This window comes from Ambystoma mexicanum, chromosome 1q (genome assembly GCF_040938575.1).
Source record: "Ambystoma mexicanum isolate Mex_15411 chromosome 1q, UKY_AmexF1_1, whole genome shotgun sequence".
Lineage (NCBI taxonomy): Eukaryota > Metazoa > Chordata > Amphibia > Caudata > Ambystomatidae > Ambystoma > Ambystoma mexicanum.
In genome coordinates this window covers 1,315,782,480-1,315,808,383 of record NC_090922.1, presented here as the reverse complement: position 1 = coordinate 1,315,808,383, position 25,904 = coordinate 1,315,782,480, and the positions used below count along the sequence as shown (strand labels likewise).

The window sequence follows — 25,904 nt, the reverse complement described above, 5'->3', positions numbered from 1 at the left end:
TAATATAGATTAAGAAAGAAACGTGTCATAAAGTGTCATATTTGTCATAATTGTCTATTATCGAATGCTAGCTCAAAAAGATACATTATGGGCGGTTTTGATGTGTCACAAAGAGATTGTATGATTGTCTTTTCATATATATGATACTGTTGTAGAATGTTCGCTCTCTTGCGTCTCACGAGGTCTGGGTGATCACATGTTGTGAGACGTTAGACCCAGTCGGCCGACTGAGAATATTTGCTTTGCAATAAACCCTAGTACTTGGAAATCGATCCTTGTGTCTGTTGTATCACTGGGTGTATGGTGATTGTGCCTTGTTTCCATACGTGAGGGTCTTCAGGGCCTAGTAAGAGGGCACATTTGAAAGTCATTTTACGGTATATGGGTTTTATATAGTGTACCCTTGACATTTAAATGATGCGGGGGAGCTAAGATGTTACAAAATGGTGTATGTTTGGTAGTCACATTCATGATTGCAACGGGTTATAATGTATTGTCTTTGAATCTCGAAGAAAACATGGGACTGAAAATATGATCAGGGGAAGATGTGTGGTTGCTAAAAGATATGGACAATGAATTGCCAAGGTTTTGGCGGTGGCAACAAAGCAAATCCTGAAGTTGTGGAAGAACAGGAAAAAGCCCTTGGTGGAAGATTAGCTGTATGATGTTCAGATTGTGTCAGATTTTAAGAACATTTTGTTTTGTAAGTGGTATAGGGAAGACCTTTATTTGGAGTTTTGGACGCCCTTTAATAATCTATATGGTACGTAGGGATTATTTCACTTTGCGTAAGGTTTGAGTTAATAGTGTACATTCTGGGTGTATTGTGTGGTTGAGTGTATGGGGCTGATTCATGGAATATGTGCGCTGAAAAACAGGGATTTGTGTGCCATTCTGCCCGCAAATCTTCATTTGTTAAACAGGGATTTGCGGGCAGAATGGCGCACAAATCCCCGTTTTTCGGAACACAAATTCCATGAATCAGCCCCTATGTATTTTTGTGTGAGTGTCTTTTTGTTTTATGTGTTACTAAACTCATGTTTGGGAATGTTGTATTTTTGTATTGGCTTGTATGATGTTACTCTATTTGCTGTTATATTTTAAATATGGTTCTTTATGATTTCTTATGTGAGTTGACAATATATTCAGTCATTGCCGAGGGGGTTCGCTGTCGGGGGGGGGTTTGTTTCAAATGTAACATAGTTGATGTTGTACTTTGTTTGATATTGTGGACTCAAAAGTCTAAATAAAGAGTTTGAAAAAGGAAAAAATGATCAGATGCCCAGGGCAAGACAGAACACTTGGCTGATTAGATGGGCCACTGTCAGTGGTTTAACACCTCTGTGTCACTTTATCTTCTAGTTATGGATGTATGAATACATGCAGGGAAACGTTCACAAACAGTGTTTTCTTGGTCATAAATGCATACCTAGTCCATCAGCAAGAAACATGACGCTCGCTCTGATCCCACACCTCAACGGAGTGTCCTTCCCTTGGCACTTACCATATCACACATGGAGAAGGAACTTGTTACAAGGTTACAAATAATAGTGCACGAAACGTTACATCTGATGCTCACCAGGTCAGAGGCGGGCTAACTCTAAAAAGACGGTGGTGTGTCGGCTGTCCAACACTACCAGATGGATCTGGTCAAAATGTGTCTGGTCTATGTTGCCAATGCCAACATGACATCAAAGCGTTGCAGTAATGTCCCCTTCTTCGTCTACTGTGGATGTGGAAGGCTATCTCAATGTATTGTTTTCTAATTAATTTTTATTGCTCAACGAGCAATGATGAAATGAGAAGAAGACAAGTGTATTTTGCACCTTTATTTCAAGATGAATATTTTCATTATACAATCAGTAGAAAAAAGACTTGTCCCTACAGTTTCAGAATGTCTGTTGCATCAGCTTCCGTTACCTAGAAATGTTTAAGCAATGATAATGGAAAATAAATGTAACAATACTGCGGTCACAACACTGTGCTCACAATACCGTTTCCACAGCAATATGTGAAAACAAGGCTCATTTCTGTGTCTTATTCCTTATTTTTCTTTTTAAACTTTTATGCATTTTTTTACATTTTTTTTTATTTTCTTCCCTCCATTTTTACTTTTAGATTTCAAAACACATTCGCATATCATGAAGAAAGCTTTTCTGATGGCCAATAATGTTGGAGACTGAAACTCATTGACCAAACTGGCAACAAGTAAACATTTCCCTAATGAATTGTTGCCTCTGATAAATGCACAATTGTCGAGTCTGTCATCTTTAGGGCCTTATTTACTCAGAGCTGCTGGTTCTGCCACCATTGTCCCCTCTCCAGTAACAGATGAGGTTTGCATGGCAATCAGCTACACGTTTGTTTCAACTTCATTGATCTCAATGGTGCAGTGGTCCTTGTCGTTGGATACCTCAATGTGGTTCTCCTCCGGGGCACCTTCCGGCTCCATGTCTATATAATGACAGTCTTTCACTGTCTCCTGCCCGTGATAAGCGTTCATATTTTTCATACAGCCGTTTCTCTGGTACGCCATGATTTGGTGGATGCTAAAATTTTTCGTTTCACAGATCAGTGGAACCTACAGGATAAAGGAACACCGCAATATTAGTTCACCTACAGAGTTTTCAGACATCAAATAAAATAAAAATATGTTTGCTTTTTATGAGTTAAAATTCAAAATACCAAGACCTGGGTTTTCAGTAATGGTGATATCATGTTCTGTATTATTTCAATACGTTCAGATGAAATCAAACTATATTATATATTAAAGCAAAATATTCTTTATGAAAAATAGCCAGTCATATAGTGTCGTTAATAATGATCATTTCAAGCTCTAGGTCAGATGTACAAGTCCTGGAAATTTTTTAGAATTGTGTGCTGTTCTTTACAAAGGTGTGCCGACACGGTATTACATCCTTTTGCCGACACCCGTTTTTCCGAAGGGTGTTTTGCCATTGGAGTTTTGTCGAAAATGTCCATTGAAATTTTTTGGGGGGTGGGAAAGGGTAAATAAAGGGTTGGGAGGGAAGGGAAATAAAAAATAATTAAATGAAGTGGGGCTTATGGGAGAACCCCGCAAAAATAATTGTAAAAAGAATGTGATGAACTTTTTGGGCAAAACTCCTGCAGCAAAACACCCACCGGAAAAAAGGGGTCAGCGAAATGACATGGAACCGCCAACACAGTTGAATAATAATAGCACAATAATATAACTTTTTTTCGACATAGCGCTTCACACTGGATTCTTCCCACTATGCGCTGTAATAATTACCGTTAATGTTTGCCAGTTTGAAGGTGCTCCATTTTTCAACCACGGAAGAACAGAGGCAGGAGTCAGTTCTGCTGGGATTCTAAGGTGTGACCAGGGACGTCATTTCACCAAAATGCCAGGGGTAGCGGAAGTGACATCACACCACCCTTGACCCCCTGATGACATCACAGGAAGTGATGTCATATGACCCCACCCCAAAGTGACATTGCGGGAAGCGATGGAATACTGACATTGCCATATGTATCGTTAAGATCAGTGTGTATAGGCCCATATTACCAAATTACTGTGAATGCAAGCAGACGTCCATGACCAAATGATAATGATATGTTATTATATAGCACTTATGCTTAAGCGCTTTACATAGAAAAAATATACACCCAATATCACCCCAACCTGTGGGTGGTACTCATTTATCGACCTCAGAAGGATGAAAGGCTGAGTTGAGGCGTTTAAGAACAGACCAAATCAGTGACTCACCCCCTGAAGTGGGCCTGAAATAAACCTTTAATGAGTCTAGCAATTATTGTAAAGAATTCCAGAAAGACACATTATTTGGTATTCCTATTCTTTCTTATTTAGGGTCAGTGTTGAAAGTGCTAGACTTGGCACTCCTGTTCTTATTTTTCTTCTTTTTTTAAGGGGCCCTCAACAAGAAAGCCAGCTACTCCAGAAGTTACGAGCCACATGGTGCTGGCCACAGCCCAGGAGCTTGCATTACAAAAAAAAAAAAAAGATTTTTTTTTTAGAGGTCGCAAGGAAGACCTCAGAGGTCGCAGTTGTGACCTCTAGCGACCACTGAGCTCTCGTTGGGGCTTGTTCTGCGTGATCAGCACTTTGCATTTTCGTCTGAGAGGATTTTCGTCTGAGAGGCCCCTGCCTGGGGACTCTTGCTTTGCGTCCTACCTTGGCCTAGTTTCTGGATGGCGGTACATAATCCATAATATGGGGGTCATGAGGGGCGACAGAGCGTCACAAGCAGCAGTAGATATAAATGGGGTGGCATCTTCATAGGGATAGGTAGTGAGAAAGCATCTGCAGGCATATATACATGAGCTCTTCAGGCGTCTTGCATTTCTGCGGTGCTGTAGGCGGCCTATGTGGAAAATAACAACGATGCGTGTCTGTGGGTGTATCAGTCCTCTGCGTCATAGCACTGAGTATGTTCTTCATGTGGGTTGGTGTGTGAGTGACCAGTGTGCATGGTGGCACATGTGTTCTTGTCTGTTGGCTATGTCGTCATGGCATCTCTAATGATGATGGTGTTTGTGGTTGCTGTCTAATCGAGTTGATCCATGAGGTTGATGTTGGCTTCACCATAGGTTCCCGGATGTGGATTTATTAATGGGCAGTCTCCCCGGGCGTGTGGGGGGTGGCCACAGTGGATCTTGTCATCTGGTGAGGAAGTGAATGGGTCGAACTCCTCTCGCAGGGGTATCTTGGGTCTTGATGTCCTGGGCCATGGTTTGGATGAGAATGGGGGGAGGGTATTTTCCCATTTTTCCACTTCAGTCCCCCCTCTGATCGACTTGTCGACGACAAAATTATCCACTCTCTTGTCTCCGCGTACTCTCCATAATTTCATTATTTCCGCCAGGTGTCCATACTGGTTCACGTGATCTTCAAATGACCAGTACATGTATACGCATTCACCGCCAGGCTTGCAATAAACCCACTTTCCAATGTAACTCTTCGGGTTCCTTAAGTTCTCTACCTTCACTGATGGTGGATATATGTCTGCTTCTATTATATGCTGGCGTAACCGTTCCCGTTCCTTTATGATGATGTCTGTGTGTTTGTCATCTTCAGCTGGCATTAGGGCGTGCATGCCGATCATTTCCATCATTTCATCAGTAGTACGCGCTGACCTCGCTCTCCATAACTTCATTCCCAACAGGGCGGCCATTCCCAATATTATGCATCCTGCCACAATTTTAAGACAATCTGACAGCCACGATGGCATCCATGACCACAAGTAGGAAAACCAGCTACTTTCTTTCTTCACTCCCTTTGCTTCTTCTTCCATCTTGGCGTGTATCTTGGCAAGTTGTGATACTGCCTCCGAAAGCGTGCCATTGTCTGCGTCGTTGGTAGGGATAAATGTGCAACTCGAGCTCCCAATTTTCACACAAACTCCTCCTTCCATTGCTGTTAGGAGATCCAGCACATATCTAAGTGGTCTTTCCCAGCACCCTGGTATCCCAGCAACTTCTCTGGCGTGCCATTCGCATGGTAGGTAGTTCAATGTTACTTCCTTTGTGTCTCCTTTGTCAGGTCCATCCGTCACATATTGGAGCCCTTGTGTATGCTGCCAGTAGTTGTCGTACGTGAGTAGTGTTTTGATGAAGTTATTTTCATATGGGTATGTATCCCTCGATTTCCATTTCAGTGTTGCTAGTTTCCCTTGAAATCACCCTCTTGTTTGGAACAAGGCCAGGTATAGCAGACACTACACTGATGTTGCAGGTACCTCAGTTGCCACAAATGTTCTGGATGCGCTCATGGCATATGGGATCAATGAGCACACATAGCAGTTGTCCTTAGCTGTCCCCTTACCAATTTTGGACATGTGCTGGTACCACATGTTATTTGAGATATGTGCGGACTCTGTAAGTTATGTGTCTACCACTTGGTTATCAATAGGAACACTATGTTTATCCCTCTTCCTGTTTCTTCTTGGGTTACTTGTACCACCTGACACCGTACCTGTTGCAGCCGTGGTGGGGGGATGTTAGAAGAAGGTGATGCCATAACATAGGAAGCATAGTGTGCCTGCCAGACAGTGGCAGTAAGTAGACCAGTGATGAAAAATATGCCTATCATCTTTATTACAATTGCTAATATCACTGGCATATCTCTCTTACCTTTGCTGCGGTCCTGCAGCTTCTTTGCTTTTAGATGATATAGATGCCCGCCTGAAAATTTCTCAAAAATGTGCGTTATTTTGTTAGTGTCTTTTATTCAAGCCCTCCCTATCAAATAATCATTCAATGCCCAGGCGAAAAGCTGTTCCCACACTTTCCTCACCGTCCTATTTCTTAGGGCGGGTAATGCTTCGTGGAGATGTGGGAAAGAGTGTTCTATTATCAAAAGGAACATGTTGTAATACACACATATTCTTCTTTTCTTTAAGTGTTTTGGTCTTTTTATAACGTACACTAATTGGTGTGACAATGTGTCTGGGGTGTTGTCATCCGCGGGCAGCATTTACCTCTGGGCAGTGACGTATGCGTTAGTAACCTATATTCAACTCTTTCTATATATAACAGTACTGTGCGGTACATGCATGTGTGAGACAAAAAGGAGAAGAGACCATGCAGATGTCTATACAGTGTGGTGTAAATTTGCAAATTATTGGACAATGTTCTTTATTAGGGATTGGCTTGGGCGGTGTTTGCTTTATTTTGGGATCTCGTGACCATGGGGTGGGCTATTGGTAGTTTGTCGTTTATGTCTCTTGGGGGGTTTGGTGGTGATTTTGTTGTCTGGGCAGCGTCGTTGTCGTCGTTAGTTGTCGTTGTTGATACGTTGGCCCTTTCATTGACACTATGGGGGGGTCTGTGCTTTGTAGGGCTTGATGTCATGCAGTTGGGTGCAAACCTTTTTATCCTTTACTTTGACAGCTCTATGAGCTGTTTTTTCCACCAGGTGGGGCCCAGTAAAACGGGGGCTGTTCCACCGGCGATTACATTTTTTTAGAAGCACCTGGTCCCCCTCTTTCACTGTCCACTGTGCTACTTGTTCCTGTTCTTCATTTGTTGTTTCTTCTTGTTGGGTGTTCTTTGACCCGCCCCGTGTCTGTTCAATCTGTTGAGAGATAAAGGCGACACTATTAACCAAGGAAGAGACATTTCGTAAATTTCTTCACCAAATACATTTTGTGAGGTATGGCAATCTGTTATGGCTCTTGATGGTGGTGTGAGTGGAAGGTGCATTTGGCGTCCGGTCACCACCTCGTGGGGTGTGAGGTGGTGGTCCTACCCTGGCCTATTTCTTAATTTGAACAGAGCTAAGGGGAGGCAGAAAAGCCAACTCTTTTTGGTTGTTTGCTGAATCTTTGCTATCTCTTCTTTTAGGAGGCCGTTGAGGCGTTCACAGACGCCATTCGCTTGCGGGAGATACGCACATGCAAACTTGTACTTAATTCCCAAGAGGGCAGTTATATGTTGGAACATTTCATTAGCAAAGTGTGGGACGTTGTTGGACTGCAGTACTTCACATACCCCCACCTCGGGAACACCTCCCTTACCAAAAACTTTGCTGCTCTGAAGGCGTCTGCATGGGAGCATGGACCGACCTCTATCCACCCTGAGAATGGGCATACTACTAAAATCGTGTACCTGTATCCTTGACATACATTGATCATGTCAATGTAGTCGATGTGTAGGTGCAGGAAGGGTCCTTCGGGCCGGGGTATAGTACCTTTGATCACTTGCAGCGTGTGACCGGCCATAAATTGTTGACATGTGAGACAATTGCTAATAAAGTTTGCAACGTTTGAATTTAGCTCGGGACAGAACCACGCCTCCTTTATTCGTGCTGGAATCACCTCTTTTCCTGTGTGTGTGGGGTGATGTAGTTGGGCCAAGGCTGTTTTCAATAGGGCTAGGGGCATCACTATTTTGCCTGTGTTATTCTGTCGCCATAGTGCGTCTGTGGGAGGCATTGAGCATCCTCTTTTTACCCATAGCTCCTTTTCTGCCATAGGTGCTGCTGCCTGTAATTCCATTATTTGAGTTTCAGGGATGTGTGTGTACCCATCCTTCATCAACATCTGTCTTGCCCCCACCTTCCCCTTATCTTTTTGTTTTTCTGGGAGGGTCCATATCTCACCAAAGTACGCAGCATATTTAGCATGTGCGTCTGCTGTTTCATTACCCTTTGAAATTGGGTCATCCCCGTTTGTATGGGCCTGACACGTTACCAGGGCTATTTCTCTAGGGTCTTCAATTACTTCAATTAGCTCGGCAAGTAGTAGAGCGTGCTGCACTGGGGTGCTGTCTGCTCTTCTGAACCCTGTTTGTTGCCATTTTATTAATCCTGAGTGTACTGTTGATGTGACATATGCGCTGTCAGAATATATGGTCACTCTTTTGTCATTGCTCTCCTTTGCTGCTAAAATTAGGGCCACTAGTTCTGCTGCTTGAGCTGAATAGTGTTGTGGTAACTGAACACATTTTACTTGGACATAGGTCCGATCATCTCTTGGTCGTACCACTGCCGCTCCTGTCCTTCTCACCCCATCACTCTGGTCAATTGTTGAGGACCCCATCAATGTACATTATCTCTCCCCGCTCTAGGGCATTTTCCTCAACTTCTCTTGTGCTTGAGTAAATTTCAATGGCCTGTGTGCAATCATGAGCGTAGTTGCCATCTTCTACTACCTCTGCTATAAACCTTTCTGGATTTACATTACTGCACCTCACAATTTTAAATTCTGGTCTGGACAATATTATTTCATAACTTGATGCCCTTTGGGTGGTCAATGTTGATTTTGGTTTTTTCAGTATTGCAAAAAGGGCTTGATCCATGTACAGTGTGGTGGGGCAGCCCATTGTTATTGAGGATGATTTTTCTACTGCAAAAGCTGCGGCGGCCAGGCTCTGTTCGCACGGGACGTGACCCAACATTACAGGGTCCAGATGTCTACTGTAAAATGCTACTGGCTTGTGCCCCATGCTTGTTTTTTTGTGTCAGTACTGCTTTCATTACTGCTGAGTCACAATGTGAGAATATGTAAAATTCTTCTTCATAGTTTGGGGTGGCTAGTACTGGTGCAGTTGAGATGGCATGTTTTAATTCATTGAATGCCTCTGTCATTTCTCTTGCCCATCCCAACTTCTTCACCCCCCTCTGTGCTTCTCTGAGGGCCTCAAGCAGTGGTCCTATGTATGAGCTGTAGTCAAAAACCCATGCCCTGCAGTAGTTTCATAGGCCCAAGAATTGCTGCAATTCTCTCACTGTCTGTGTCTGGGGTGTGTTTGTTATGGCCTGCGCTCTTTGTGGTGCAATTTTCCTTCCATTTTGTAAAATGAGTTGTCCTATGTAGAGCACTTGTTCTTGGCAGTACTGCAATATTTCTTTGTTTACCTTGTACCCTTTCTCTGCTAGCACTGTGAGCATCCTTACAGAGTCCTTCCTGCACTTTTCCTCTGTGGTGCTGCAGATGATGATGTCATCTACATATTGTAGAACCGTGTTTTCCAAGTCAATGTTACCCAAATCCATTTGCATCAAATGGATGGTGACTCGCAGTACCCTTGTGGCAGCCTTGTGTGTTTCCAGTTTCTGTTGCGGTGTGTGAAACTTGTCAGATCTTGTGTGTCAGGGTGTAGAGGTATCGAGAAGAAGGCATTTTTGAGGTCGATCACGGTAAACTGTAATGCCTCTGCTGGTATTCCACATAGTATAGTGGCTGGGTTAGCTGTGATAGTGTATTCTGCTTCTACAATGTGGTTGAGGAGCCTGAAATCCGGGATGCAATGCCAAGAGCCTCCCCTTGCTTTGTGCACAGGGTACACAGCAGTGTTGCATGGGGACTATGATAGTACTAGTATTCCTCTGTTTATTAGGGCTGTTATTGTTTCATAGATCCCCTCATCTGCTTCCTTGGATAGTGGGTACTGTTTTACTCTGGGCAGCATTGCTCCTTTTTTCAACTTTATTTGAAGTCCTCCAAACCTTTTCATACATCCTACGTCATATGGACTGGTGGTCCACAGGGATGCTGGTACTGCTGCTAAGTCGTCCTCATAAAATGGCACCTCTAGTGCCATTGCCATCTTTTATGCTACCTCCTTGTATGTCACTTTCAACCAAATGTTTACGCTCATCTCAATCACCATCTCCCCTCTCCATTATCGTATGAGAAGAGCTCCTCATCTGATACCTGTGTTAGTCGGCATCCCTCAGCTAGTGCTATTACTGCCCTCTATGCTCTCCCCTCCCCATCTTGGGCATGCACTGCAATGTAGTCTGTTGTTGCCACAATGCTCTAAATGCTCACTGACATCATGGCCCCTTCCTTTTCACTGGCTGGTGTTTCAGGTCTGAAAAGGTAAGCTGCTGGTCTCCTCCATATTTTCCCTTCAATTCCTGGTAGCCATGCTATTGCCATGTCTGTTCCATATTGGAAGATGTCCCTATCTACTGGTTCTGCCCTAGCCACTGTCCTTCCACAATAAGCCTGCACTATTTGGCGTGCTGTGAGCATGGTAATGCCTGGTGTGGAGCATACTATTCCCTTTTCAGTAAAGGAGATGGTCATGTTCAACCTGCTCATGATATCTCTCCCTAGTATGTTTACTGGTGATTGTTTTGAATACAATAGTGGGAGGGACATGTCGTGATCTCCTACAGATAAGGAGATGTTATCAGTAAAGGGAACCAACCCTCGAGCCCCAGAACATCCTTGAGTGCGCATAGCTTCGCCTGACAAGTTGAACTTTCCCTCCCTGATACAAGACCTAGTGGCCCCTGTCTCAACTAAGAAAGAAAATGTTTTGTCCTATCGCCACCTGTATGCATGGTTCCTCCGCAGGGTTAGGTGTTATCGATAGGATGGGACACATCAAAGACATCTGTGGGCTGTCCTATTGTGGGTATAGTGACTGTCCATTCCCTGTGTAAGGGTTGTGACCCAATATTGTCACCCCCCAGCTGTGTTTGTTTTGTAGGTGTGTCTGTAGACGATATTGCATTGTCCTGTATTTATGTGAGCTGCTGTACTGTTTGGACCTGTTGTTGTTGTGTGGTAACTGCCTGTTGCTGAGGTTGTTGTGGCGTGTATGTTTGTATGTGCTTGCTGTACCTGTTGTTGTGGTTGTTGTTGTATTTGTGGTTGTTGTGTGTACGTTTGAAGTTGTAGCTGGGGCTGTTGCAGTGGTGCTTGTTGTTGTGGTAGTGGTTGCTGTGTTTCTTGGTGTTGTTGGCAATATTGTTGTTCCCCATTAGGCCCCTGTTGTCCTTGTTCTCCCCAAGCTGCTTGTGCTGGTCTCATTCTGCAAGTGCGTGACATGTGTCCCACCATTCCACATATCCAGCATATCGGTGGTCCCTGGCTTGCCATGGATATCCCCCCGTGTTATCTGAGTACCCTTGCTGTCCATATTGGTTGTAACCCCGGAACCCTCCCCCTTGTTGTTGTGCAGGTGGGCCATATCCTCTCCCTCTCATTTGTCCGCCCCTCCCTCTGTAGTTGTTTGAGTACCCATTTCCCATTTGCATAAAACCCCTCCCGTGTGTGCTGTGTATGATGGGGGCGGAGGCATCTGCTGTGTCATTATTAGTGCTGGCTGTAATGGTGATATCTGTTGTTGTGTTCTATCTTGCGTTACTGTTACTTGTGTGGGCGCGGGTGCTGTTATCAGTACTCCTTCCATAGTATATTTAGATAGTTTCTTTTGAACCAATTTCACTTCCTCTGTCTTTCTATCTTCCTCCTTTTGTTTCATCTTTTCTTGCCACATCCTGCAGTGGTGTACTATTGTCAGTCGTATTTCTGGCCATGCCTTTGCTTCCATTCCCACTAATTTTTTCAACTGCCTCTGCACTTGTTCTGAGAGCCTTTGTACTGGTATGTGGTAAAATATTGCTAGTGTCTTGTCCCACGGTTCCCGCGTTTCTAGGCGCCACTTCTCCTGGATCTCCTGGATGTAATCAACAGGGTCCTCATTCTCACGCATCTTGCGAGACGTTATTGCTCCTATGTCCGAGGTGTCTAGGTATCGGACCCTCAAAGCCTGCCATAGAGCGTACCTACAGTTAGCAAATGGCACTCCATCATGTGACGTGTCACTTATTGTTACCCCTGGGAATCCCGCTGTCCTCGATATGTCGTCTGTAGCATCCCCCAGTATTGAAATCAGTAATCCCTTTACATCACCGACCACTAACCTTTGACCCGCAGTGTGTTTTTCCATTTCATATATCCATTTCCCGGCTCCCCCACTGAGAGATGGCAGTCTACATTTAATATTTTCTTTATTTGCATGTTTCCATGGGACATATTGTGGTCTGGATCCCCCTCTCTCCAGTATTGGCATTAAATTGTTCTCCCTCACTTCCCCTGGCGTTCGTCTGTGTGGGGATATGTTAGGGTATTCGTCAACTTCTTCCATGTTAGGTAACTCTTCTATACTGTCAATGTTAAAGTATGTTGCTCTGTCACTTCCAATGTTCTTGTTCCCCCTCCTGTTACCTTCCTGCCCCATTCTATGAGTGTCCACTCGCTCCTCTTGCTTGCGCCCTGGGAGGTCCCTAAGTCTGTTAACATATGGCGTGTTTGCTGGGGTTGGTGTTAGTGGGCGTGGTGTTTTTCTGTTTACTGGTCTATTTTTCATGTCTTCTGTGTTTTGCTCTCCTCGTGTCCCGCATTCCCAGGGAGACCTGCAGTCAGTGCGTGTTATGTATAGTTTACCTAAACTGTCCCTATTTTCCTCACTTCGTCCTCTGCCCAACCCTTACTCCTTGTCGCTGCAAAACCCATCTGAAAATGTCAATCCCCACGTGTTTTCCTCCCACCGTTACTGTTTTTAAATCTATTAAGTCTAAGTCTGTGTACTCACCTCCCTTCTCCGCGACCCCTTGTGTTGATGTTGTTGCAACTTCCTTATCCTGACGCGTATATTTTTTCGCCCCATACTCCATCCTCCTCTCTCCTCTTTCTTCATTCTTTTTCCTTACTACCTCACCACCTATTTCCGCTCATGCTCTGCATAGTTCATCCATTACCGCGTCGCTCACCTTTCCTAATATCTTTTCCTCCTCTTCCTTGCTACCCCATAGTCCCCCCTCCCTTTTCAATATGCTTTCTATAACCGTCCCCTCTTCATACTTCCGCGCGCTCTTTGATATTATTTTCTTTTTCCATAACCCCATTTCCCTGTCATTCTCTTCTCGTTCCTCCTCCCTCCTTCTCATCTCCTGTTGCTCCATGCATGTTACTCTGTCCGCGATCGCTCTTATCCATGCTGCTTCCTTTTTCCCTTCTTCCTATTGTACCTTCACCTTCGCTTCTTCCTCCTTATTTGCTTTCCTTTCTTCCTTACTGCCCTGCGCTTCCTTCTCAAACTGCCTGATCAGTGCGCTCTGTACTTCCCTTAATTCATCTCTTCCTCGTCCTGTGAAAATTTACCTGTTACCTTGTTACTTACCCCGTGCCCTGTCTGTAGCGTGTCCTTCTCTTCCTTGTCTACCTTCCTCACCACTCCTTCCTCCTCCCCTGTTAGCGTCACCTGTGCTGCTATCCATTCATCTGGCCCTACGTTTGCAAACTCTCTCAGTATCCGTGCTTGCTCTCTTATTTTTGTTTCTGCGGTGCTCTTCACCCCCGTCTCCTTTTCGTAACTATCCATTGGCTCGTATGGCGGTGGGCTGTATGCAGGGTTGGATTATCCCTCAGCTGCAGTTAGTTGTGGTCTGGCGGCTTCTCTTAATTCTGTTAGTGGATCCAAACCTCCTTCCTCCTTCTTTACTATTGTAGCTATCGGTATTTCCTCTGCCCTTTCCTTCTTCACCTTTACCACTGATACCGCGAACGATCCTTCTGCCTCTTCCTCACTTTCTTCAGTACTGGGTGGGTTTTTTGGTGCCGTACCCCCGCCTCCACCGGCCATCTTCTCCCCCTTTTGCTCCTTCTCCTCTTTCACCCCTTCTCCTCCTTTATCCCCTGCACTGCGAACATTCCTGGGGTTCCTGGTGTACATCCCTGGAACATCTTCCAGAGATCGAAGATCTCTAAATGGCTTGCTAACTTCTTCCCTTTGTATGTATTATGTAGATATGTCAGCAGGTGGTGTTGATTAAACGTGTCGAAGCTGCCGTTGGGAGGCCACGGTACCCTTATTTTGTTGTCTGTTCCTTGTGTCCACTCAATGCTGTATTTTACAATTTTTTCTTTGTGAGGTGACAATGTTGTGCAGATGTGTTGGAGTGGTGTAGTTAAAGCGCTTGCTCTTAGCCCTAAAGGCGCTCCTGTCCCCGACCCGTAGTACGTGCCCATGTTACAATTTTACTTTTCTCGAAGTCAACTTTTTACCTGGCCCCGTAAATTGGGGGCTTCCGACCGTCCGCTGAAAAGGAAGGCAATTTCAATTTTACAATGCTTTTACTCTTATCTCTCTCCCGATGTTCAACTATGGCACCCTTCGGCCGTGGCACACGGAGCACCCTGCGGCTGCGTGTCCTGTGTGGCATGCTTTTGAGCCGCCCCACCTTCCTGTGCTGCCAATACTTGGCCCACCTTCAACTTAACTCCTCCTCCTCTCCCCTCACCGTCGCGCTACTTGTACTTCCTGGCCCCCTCCCGCCCCTCTTGTCGAGGGCAGGCCAGCATTTTTCGTGCGCGGATGCCTCTCCCCCTTCGCCCCTCCCTCACCGCGGTTCCTTCTCTCGATCACCCCTGGATGCGTACGAGGTGATTATCTTGTCCTATACAAGCCTTATGGGTGACGTCACCAACCTCTACAAGCTACTACCGGTACGTACAATTACACAACCAATGAACGTGTGATATCTTTAACACTCTTATTCCCCCGTGAACCCCACAGCTGTCTTCCCACTCTGTCTATAGTGGAGTAATCAACAATCAATTAATTATTACAATCGGACTGCGCACGCTGCGTCGCCTTGCGTGTGATACGCCCCCTCTCTAGGGGAGCTTAACCAGCCAATTATCTCCAATTATCCGCGCTTGGGAAACAATCTAACTACCTCCTGTGGGAATACATTATCTACCCACCGAGCTAAAATGCTCAACTAGTAAGGATCCTCATCTAATCATTGAACTACAACGTCAATTCATAGGAAAGCCACACCTCCCTTACACAGGTGTCTGCGATCTAGACCAATCAGCGCGATCTGCCAGTCATACGTGGGTGCTTAAAGCCCCACCCAACTTACTCCGTGACGCTACAGGGGACTGTCCTGCTGCACCTCACACACCTATCGCTGCTTATTAATCAAAATCCTTTTCAACACCCTGTGACAACCGATCGCCACCCTTTTTACAATTCCTCCCCCCTCCCGCACAACATTACATTGCTGGTTGGGTGTGCCATACTCACATCAAGTCCTCGTGTGCCGGGGCCGCTCGACTACGGGCACCCCTCCCAATCAGCTCGCCACCTCCCCTCGTCTGGACCACGTCTGGACACTTGCCAACCGCAGGCGGGATACTTCTCAAGTCGGCTCCCGACGGCCAATGTCCGGATTGCGCTGTCCAGTCTTCTCGCAGTTCCGCGATGGTCCTGTAGTCCTCAAAAGGGGGTAACCGCGGAGGGGGCCGCGCTGCCCGGCCACCTTGTCGCAAGAGGCCTTGTAGTTGTGCTCTTAGGTTAGTTAGACCTCAAACAGATCTCAGCAGTGCCTCCAAATTGTCGGGGTGATTTCCCGGGGGCCGGCAGAGCTGTCCGCGGACCTCCGGGGGCTGGGGAGGCCCCAACTCGTCCCGCGTCCCAAAAGGAGTATGAGGCACACACAAGAGCAAGGTAGATACTGCTGTTTATTATAGTAACAGCAGGGATAACTCTCATACTGCATGCATCCGGAGAGGCTCTCAGCATTAGTAGGGCTCGCAGGCCCTTTTTACCGTGGTATGATGCGCTACTTGCGTCACCTGGGAAAACTGTCCCAAAACCTACCGCCACTTCGGGTTAGTATGGTTACCTATAGGAGAAAGGGTTATTTGATAAGGACGGGTCAGGTGGTACACTTGGGCTGTCCCTAACAGTTGCTACACCAAATTTGTTACAAGGGGACACTTGGTGATTGGCTAGCTAGAATGGCGTCAGTGATGGGCCCCTCATATTCTGGTTGGTTCACCCGCGAGCCCCCAAGCCTGGGACCATCGCTGTTCCCAGCTCGTGGTGTACCTGGTGCTGACAACAATGTGCAACTATGTGTTAGTGGCAGACAATGGACAGATCTGTCTAGTGGATGATGTGTAGGTCTTTCCCATCGCTGTAGGTGTCGAACTTGTCACTTCATTGTTGCAGACCGCGTCCCGGACGTGGGACCCCAGCGACTTTCTGTCTCATAAGCTTGGCATCTTGTCAGTTCGGCTTGGTCACGTGTGGAGAGACCGTGGCTGGAGCAGAATTATGAGCATTTGATTTGTATTTCGGCTCTGAGGAGCATTTGGCATTGGCAGGTGTAACATTGGCGGGGGGAGCGCATCATGTAGATGGCAACATCGCGGCCTTGGCTGTGAGCTCTCGTTGGGGCTTGTTCTGCGTGATCAGCACTTTGTATTTTGGTCTGAGAGGATTTTCGTCTGAGAGGCTCCTGCCTGGGGACTCTTGCTTTGCGGCCTACCTTGGGCTAGTTTCTGGGTGGCGGTACATAATCCATAATATGGGGGTTGTGAGGGGCGACAGAGCGTCACAAGCAGCAGTAGATATATAGGGTGGCATCTTCATAGGGATAGGTAGCGAGAAAGCATCTGCAAGCATATAGACACAAGCTCTTCAGGCGTCTTGTGTTTCTGCGGTGCTGTAGGAGGCCTATTTGGAAAATAACAACGATGCATGTCTGTGGGTGTATCAGTCCTCTGCGTCATAGCACTGAGTATGTTCTTCGTGTGGGTTGGTGTGTGAGTGATCAGTGTGCATGGTGGCACGTGTGTTCTAGTCTGTTGGCTATGTCATCATGGCATCTGTAACGATGATGGTGTTTGTGGTTGCTTTCTAATCGAGTTGATCCATGAGGCTGATGTCGGCTTCACCAGAGGTTCCCGGACGTGGTTTCATTAGTGGGCAGGCTCCCCGGGCGTGTGGGGCGTGGCCACAGTGGATCTTGCCGTCTGGTGAGGAAGTGAATGGGCCGAACTCCTCTCGCGGGGGGTGCTTGGGTTTTGATGTCCTGGGCCATGGTTTGGATGAGAATGGGGGAAGGGTATTTTCCCATTTTCCCACTTCAGCACCCAAGGGCAAAACACAACAGATGGACCAGACTGCAAAGCGAACGATAAGGTTGAGACAGGGATGAGGCTTCAGCACCAGAGGCATGAACGAAAACTGCAGCCTTCAGTTAAAACACATGATCAGTGATCGGAGAGGCAGTTCGCTAGGCAGATCACTTAGTCAGGCAACACTCATGACACTCCTGCCTGACTCTAACATGGCGGTGAAACAAACTAAACCAGCAGAAAACGTCCCCCAACTGGTCAAGGCCAGGGAAAACCATGACACATCAGGTCAGGCAATCAGGGACCTTTGTGTCCTGATCACTGTATTACCAACAGTATACATGGCATCCACTTACTACTAGCTTTGGGGGGAGAGAGGACAGTGTTCCTGAGAGCTAAGTGTTACAGAGTGCCAGAAGAAGTAGAGAGATTTGGGGAGAGGTGAGAGCAAGCAGGGCTGAAAGAGAGAGGTTAAATTAGAAGGGAGACTCGGAGCAGGAGGAGAAAAGAGCAAAGAGAGAAGAGGAGAGGTTGCAGGAGGTGAAGGGGGAGCCCAGGCAGGAGGAGGAGGATTTTAAGCACTGAGAGAGGAGGAGGTGAAACACAAGAACTGGTGGAGGATTAGGAACAGGAAGAGGAGAAAGACTTGCGCAGGAAAGTAAAATCCGTAAGTATCACCTGGGGGCAGATCCAGGGTATGAGAGAGGCCCACTACCTAGATGTAAAATACAGAATAAGGTAAGATGCCCGTTGAGGAACTGGGGACTGCAGCGTTAGGGACCAGTCAGAGAGAACTAAGCAAGTTGAAGAGAGCCAGGGACGTTGCTGAGCCAATCAGTGGTGCTAAACCCCATTTTCCAGCAATCCTAGAAAGACTGGGTGGGGTTCAGACTAGTTTGTGAATGAGCAAACCATCAACAAAAACCTGAGACCATAGAGCTTGTGGGGGGATTTCTATCCAGACCAACCATACTCTTGAGCACCCAGGTAAGGCTGCGCCTTCCACCCCGATCAAGCATGCAAACAGTCAAGCCTTTGGTCACAAAGCAAGGGTTGTTTTATTCTTAACAAATCACCATCTACCACATGCGCCACTTCTCCCCCTTTTATAATTCTTGTATAAACTTTGCTATTTGGAAAATTGTTCATGTCTATTTTCACTACATTGGTTCTTACCACTGAAGGTGGCAAAGCTTGGGTCTAGGCATACACAATCTCATTATCACAAAACGCGTTTGTGCCATAGAGAAATGGTTGTAAACGTGTAAAGCCCACCAACGTAACTGTGACCAATACAAGATTGAAGCAGTTTATAACTAACCTGTTTCTTCTTTCCACCTGTCTGTTGGCACTGGGATTGTACACATCCATTCAATGAAAATCAATTGCCATGTCATGCAAAAATGCCTCAGTTTCCAAGGAGCAATACTGCACACTACCCCATAGTATTCTATTTTTGGTTCCCCCTTACAACTAAAATCACTTAGCAGAAGATCACCTTACCCGTGGAATGACCTCAATATGCAGCACCTTGATCCACTAATGACAGTAGGTTTCAGAGACAACAAAATGCATCTATAGAGAGTTGATACTAAATAATGCATAGTCCAGGTTTAACATAATAGATATATGAATAACAGTTCAGAATAACCTCAGAATCACCAAGTTGTGACATGACCACTATCTGATTACAATATAATACAAATGGCTGGTTTTACATCATCGCATTGCTCTGTCTAACTAAATTTACGAGGGAATGATTAAAGATTTATCAGATCTTTAAATGAAATTCATTCTCACTACTTTGATATTTCAGATAATCACAACAGGTCTTTCTTTTTATTTGTTTTTTTGTTTTTTATAAAAAATATCATACTCTCCAAATATACATTATAAAGATATTTAAACTCATTGGGGAGTTTAGAGCCTGTATAAATCACTAAGCCGCAGAACTCCTCAGTGACTTTTGATATCCTTGTAATGTAACGCTGAGGGTGTATTATTCTATGGTTATCACAACTTCTCCCAAAAGGCTCCTCTCACAAGGCTTTCACTCTCTATTTGTGTCAATATCAATGCTTTTGGTAGTTCACATTGACATCTCTGCTTCTTTTTTCAAAATATGCATTCATCTGTGATTTTAATGACAAATGTACTAACGAAAACATTTTAACGAACTGAAAATAACAAAAAATACTGATGTTTGTAATTGGGGGGGCCAGGTTCCCCCAACCATCATTTGCCTAGGTTTATAACCCCACCCGAACCCCTCCTCATCAGTTGTAATCCTTTTCCCCACTCCCATACATATTTTTACTAAACATTCTGTGATTTTCGATATTTTTGTTTCATACAAAAATGTCTTAGTTATTCTCTATTCGTTAATATTACTGGATTCCTTCCCAGTGCACGAATCAGGCTCATAAAACCCATTAATTAGCAGAGACTTCCACACCAGTAAGAGGCTGAACGCTAATACATTGGGCCCCATTCCGAGTTTGGAGGCAGCCATGGCGCTGTTAGCGCCATGGCTGCCTCCAAACCCGGGTCTGTGTCCGGTCTGGTTGAATGGGGACTTACCAGGACATTCCGACGTGTGTGGACCCGGTAAGTCCCCATTCAACCAACCATTCCCCATTCCCATTTGAGCCCCCATAGGGTCCAATGGGAATGGGGAAGGTGCTAATTACGGGCCCGCTAATTATTAGCACCCTGGTCCCTTTGCGGGTCCCGCTAAGGGAACTCGGAATTGGGTGATAAGGGTTTACCGGCACCGGGTTCCTTACCGGTGACCGTTAACCATTACCGCCCAACTCGGAATGAGTCCCATTGCCTCTTAAGGTCTCTACTACAGGTACCCGCGGCCCCACAATGATGACCTTCATATCTTGGGTCACAAATACTTGTCAATCAAATTTATTTTGGTCAAGCTGCATCCCAAATGAATCTCAGATGTTAACGGGATTATACCTTAATGACACAGGTGGCCTCAGCCATTCTATGGTTGGCCACTGACACTCAAATGACTCACTCAAGTCAGGTTGGGACTGTGGCATAGAATTGTCTCAGGCACCAATGAAAAGGTGGCCCACAGTTTCAAATGCAAATTAATTCCTTTTGCAAACGACTGAATAGTACCAACGGGGGAATTTTGGATACATTTTTGATAAAATGTGATGCAATTTGTGCAATTTTAAAAATATGTATTCACTAACAATGGTCAAAACTACTAGCCACATGGTAAAGTAACTTATCAAACTGGTCCACATTGGCCACAAAAGTGGCCCACTTTGACCAAAAAGTGGTTTGGACATTGCCCTATTTCCATATAGGCCAGTCTGAGCCTGTTGGCAGTAGATAAATGCGATTCCACTTCAACAAAATACCACCCGATGCCTGCCAATAACTGAAATAAGCATTCCCAATAATGTGTGTTCAACATACACCACTTGAAATTTAGAATAATGCAGTTTCATCCACTTTTTTACCCCAAAGTCTGCAAGAAAGCACCGCAGGATCCGCACTGCAAGTGTGAGAGTGTGCGCCCAAGTTCTTCCTTTGTGACAGGGCCAGTGTGCACAGCCGCCCTTAGACGATTCTCGTGAGTCGGCCATTCCCCTCCCAAAATGTACACTGCAAGGTGCACTTTGCAAGGGTCACTGCCCAAACGAGTTACATGCAGCGCGTGTTCCCAGTGCCTTACTAGCCATGCACCTGCTTTCGCTAATTCAGTGCAACAACAGGGAAACACCCTGTCACTTAGAAGATGTTTTTCCCTTACTCATAAATGCCTCGCCCACAAAGCGCCAGTTTATTTGAAGGAAAGGATCAGGCCCTCCTGTATCCCACGCTCTCTCCGATCTAGTAATTCGAATGAACTGGAACAGCCCCGTTACAAACGGACTCATTTTGGTGGTACTAGGATCCATTCCATTGCTCCTCGACTATGGAATTCCCTTCCCCCGCGGCTCCGTATTTTTTCTTAAACTCTCTCTTTCAAGGGATCCCTTAAAACTTTTCTTTTTAACTCTAATGATTAGGGCTACCCTCTAACTCTGGAGTCTCTCGGATTTGACTCCTGCTGTCGTGCTGCGCACTGAGGCCTCCAGCCGAGTTGCGCCTTAGAAAAAATACTTAACATTAACATTAACCTTATTTGCATGGGGCAGAATGCTTTGATCACAAACCTCGCATATGTCCTAGCAGTATTACAAATGGGGCACAGCTGTCACACCATACCAAATATTACCCCCTGCAGGGCAAGAGGTGGCATGTGCACAGGGCCACACATTCTGTAAAGTAGTCTCTATTAAGTCACAAACTACCTGGTAGGTAAACGATAGCTGGATCAGATTGTGACATTTAAGGAGATGCATACAGTTTCTGGGTTATGTCTGGTTATTTACTCACCCATTGTCTGCCCATGTAAATGTTAATCCTTACGGCCATACGCACCAATTACCTGCCCGTCCCTGCCAAATACACATCCTACTCGGATCTCTTTGATCTAGCTCTGTCAAACAGTAACATCAAACGTTGGCTTGCCAGTGTTATTTTGGTGCAGTCTATAGAAAGTTAATGGTTTATGATTACAGCTGTAAAACTGCTACTAGGGTAATTAAGATGGCAGTCCGTTCATTATTGCACTGAAGCCCTGTTAAATACAAGTATGATCAAGGATAACAGTGTTGGCCTGTGTGTAGGTATTTGCCAGGAGCTGCTATCATCTGTAGTTAATCACATGTTTAATCAATAACGTTTCCTGAAGCCAGCAGAAGCAGTTTTCTCTGAGGCTGGATAAAATATAAAAATCGCAGATGAAAGAGTTTTTTTTGGGGAAAAAGGAACACATTTGAAAAGAAATGCTAAGAGATGAAACTGCTATAAAAAAAATGTAGAGCATGCAGTATTGCAGCAGGCAGAGCAATTGACTGCTTACATTAGAAGATATATGCTTCCAGACAATATCTATTGAGAAAACAAACTATAATATCTGCATGAGTTAAGAGCTAACTGCAATCAGGGCAGAGAAGGGGTATTTCTAGAAAGTTCAAACTGAGAGCACCAGACAGCCCATCTTGGAATGACAACCGTCCTGAAAAATTTGAAAAATGTACCACTTCCTTTTTTCGTGGAAGTGATAATTAGAAATAAACAGACACAGAGTGAGACAGAAAGCGAGAGATGGAGAGAGAGACAAAGAGAAAGAGCGGGCGGGAGAAAGAGAAAGAGAGAGGGAGCGAGAGAAAGCTGGAGCGAGGGAGAGAGAGATAAAGAGGGAGGAGAGAGAGAGCGAGAGAGAGAGAAAGAAAGAGCTGGGGAGAAAGATAGAGAGAGCGAGAGAGATAGAGAGAGAGTCAGATGTTTGTCATCTTTCATAGTCATCTGAGGTTGTTCTATGTAATTCACATGTCCCACTATTACTCAGAGCTGGTTTTATCTTCTAATCTCTGATTTATGTTCCCTCTAACGTGTCCTGTCAAACGTGTAGTTCCCCATATTGCCAATTAATAGCATGTATAAAGTTTGAGTTATTGATGGCACCAATGCACGTAGAACTCTGGAAGAATATGGAAATGTTGTCTTGCACAAGTTATGCCTGATTCACAAAAGCATGAAAAGGGGCACATGTGAGCAGAGACTGTGTAAACAAAGTATAACTACGTCTTAATGTTTTGGAGGGCTTAGCACCTTTAACAGCCACATTGCATGTGCAAAATGGGTGTGGCTGGAGGACTGTCAATGGCCGGGTAAGTCTATTAAGGGACACAATTACACATGCAAATGAGCATTGATTCACAAAAAAAGAGAAAGTCACTTGATGCTGTACCAATTTGGCCCTTTTCCAACCGGAATTAAGTCAGATTTTGGAACTCAGCAAATGAATAAAAAACATATTTTGCTCTTTTTAACTTTTTTCCCTGAACATGATTCAATTATACAGTTTTACACCACTGTCAGGAAAACATACCAAAACCGATTTTTACACTTCTTGTCTTTTCATGTTAATGCTCACTTCGACTGCCTATTTGCCCTTTTTGTTGCAAAACATTTGTGCATTTAAATTGTTGTAGGTGTAAACTGTTGGAATCTTTAAGAATTGCCATGGATGGGCAATTTCCAGGTGCTTGCGGCTGTAATTTGCGCTTGGTGCCCTTTTGCATGTGCCTATGAATTTGTTTGACAATTGGTCATAACGTTTTTTTTTTAGCAAAAAGGATTTTCCCAGAAGCAGACATTTTCTTAACAAATAATAAAGCTGTGATGAAAACCCAGTCTCTAAATTGAATCAGCAGAGCGTTGCTCTCTAAATTCCTTACTGGATAACCCCTACACCCCATAATCGACTTACCAACCACCCACAACGGTGAGGACAGGCCAACTATTTACACAAACATGTATGTATATATTGTCTATTTTGAATGTTTATACATTATCTGATTGCAGTGAAACCACTTCAAAGCACAGGCAAAAGGGTGCAATGCAACATCAGATCACATGCACATTCAAGGATCCGAGGGGAAAATGTTACAGTGTGAAACAATAACAAACAGATAATGTACAGAATAGGGGAGAAGCGGGGGGGGGGTTCTTTTAGGGTACAGTTATAGACTGATATTTGCAAGAATTTGCATGGTTTGCATTTCCAAGATTTACAGATGCAGAGAAGGGGGAGGAGCCAGTAGGCGCAAGAGATGAATTACAGTAAGGCAGTATCCATCACGCAGCCTCCTACTTTATTATTGTTATTTTTTTATTATTTATTTATAAAAGCGCACAAAGCCCGAGGGCATCTAGGTGCTGGTTACAGAGAGGATAGAGGACCACAGAATTAGTTGAAATTAGTTAAACAGGTGAGTGTTGAGTCTTTCCTGAAAAGGCAGTAGGAGGGTTCAGCGCAAAGGGCAAGCGGGAGATTGTTCCAATGGGTGGCAGCGCAAACAGGGAACTTCATGGCAGAAAGGGCAGAAGGAGATTTTGCTCCTGATTCCGTATGGGAGGATGTTTTAGTATTTAGTGCCAAGCACAGCAAGGAAGCGGCCACCATATTTGGTTCTGTAGTAGTTGAGGGTTGGGGGTGTAAGGAACCAGGCCCAGCAATCTTGAAGATCCTCCGACATACCTCTTTCTTTATGCTAAAGCTTAACAATAGTTCCCCGTAAAAAAGAACATGTCCAGTCATACAAAAAACAGCACTAATCATACTAAGCAAGCATCTCATAGGGGGTCATTATAAGGTTGCCGGTCCGACAAACTACGAGTTCTGTGAGCGGGTGCCTTGCAGCACGGCACCCGCTCGCAGATCTAGGCATATGCACCGGAGGCATCATTCATGAATGGGGCCGGTGCATCCGTCCTCCCCATTTCCATTGTGCCCAATGGGACTTGAATGGGAATGGGGAGTAATATTTTCCAGCAACGGGCAATTACCGGGACCGCCGGGGCCGTAATGCCCCGGTAAATCCCCATTGCCGGGTGCCAGAAAATTCATGACTCCGGCACGGCTACCGCCAGATTCATAATGAGACCTATTGTTTATTTGGTATTGGCATTGGGCAAGCATTCCAATCACACTCGGATCACATGGGCAGTTACTCATACTGTTTGCATCGGTTCTGCTATCATTTGCAAGGTAATGCTCTGGTAGGTAGGTACTTCATATGACAGTATTACAATGGTATAGTACATTTTGACATGGTAACCACCATTGCCAGGTGTCTCATAAAAATCCTGGGTCCTTGCATTATTGGGAATGATTTCCATGAGAAGACCAGGAAATCAAACTAATGTCGTACCCCGGGCACCAGCATGATGAACGATACTTGCACCATGTGCCATATTTTGCATTCAAATGCACATCCACTCACACAAAGGTATGCCCACCTAGCATACCCAGGTAATTTATTCATTAAGCCCTAGCAGTAGATCACATTCACATTTCAAGATGCCATCCAAACTCTTTATTAGTATAATTCATTCCACCCACTTAGAGCAGCATAGTCAGAATCTATTATATACATTTAGACTATCAAGACAATAGTCTATTGGTATCAGGTAATGTTATCCCCACCAAAAATATTGCCGTACATATGGTCGGCGGGAACGGCCGTGGGCGATATTTTTAGTGGGGATCATTTTTGAGGTTATTGGGAGCGGGGTTTGCAGGGGCGTCCCCCGCTCCCTTTAAAATAATATGGGGGTTGCGGGGGTGTCCCCCACAGGTTCTATGCCTTAATATCACAGCAAAAATATGGCGATATTTTTTTATGGCGATATGTTTGCGGGGATATTAACACATGGAACCAGTCTATTGTGTCCCATTCTCATATCGTGGCCAGATTCCAATATGTCAAGCTACCAGATAGGGACTCATTTGACATGGAAGCTAAGTTACATGGCGAAGACTGAAGTTTGTTCACACTTGCATGTCCATAACCCTCTCTAATACATTTTGATTGTTTTCAGTTAGGGGTTTAAAAAAGCCTCCCTACCAGCATCAGAATGATATATAGGCAAATATGCCGGTGAGCTGGGGTCAGAGTCAGAGTGGACATTAAGCTCCGTCCCATAGCCCTGTGCAGAAGGCTTGTCTATGCTTGTAAACTGCATTTGAGCCTTTTTCTACAGCCATTAGAATGACTGCAACAATGGGTAGAGCCCAGCATGACTGGTCTGCAGGAGGTCCACCAAGCACAGCATGTCCTGTGCACCTTAAGGATATTATCT

General features: G+C 45.1%; 1 protein-coding gene across 2 annotated transcripts in view; it reads right to left on the bottom strand.

Moving 5' to 3' along the window:
* Positions 1 to 1,814: 1,814 nt before the first annotated feature.
* The window catches only part of SLC1A7 (solute carrier family 1 member 7), a 1,086,874-nt gene continuing 1,062,784 nt past the window's right edge, over positions 1,815 to 25,904 (bottom strand). The window contains exons 11-12 of one of the 2 annotated variants that reach the window (XM_069642174.1): positions 6,977 to 7,078; positions 1,815 to 2,581 (exon numbers count right to left, since the gene is read on the bottom strand). In XM_069642174.1, the coding sequence (XP_069498275.1) occupies positions 2,354 to 2,581; positions 6,977 to 7,078 (330 nt within the window). In that variant the 3' untranslated portion in view covers positions 1,815 to 2,353. The remainder of the gene's footprint in view (positions 2,582 to 6,976; positions 7,079 to 25,904) is intronic. The other variant, XM_069642175.1, reaches the window with a different exon arrangement.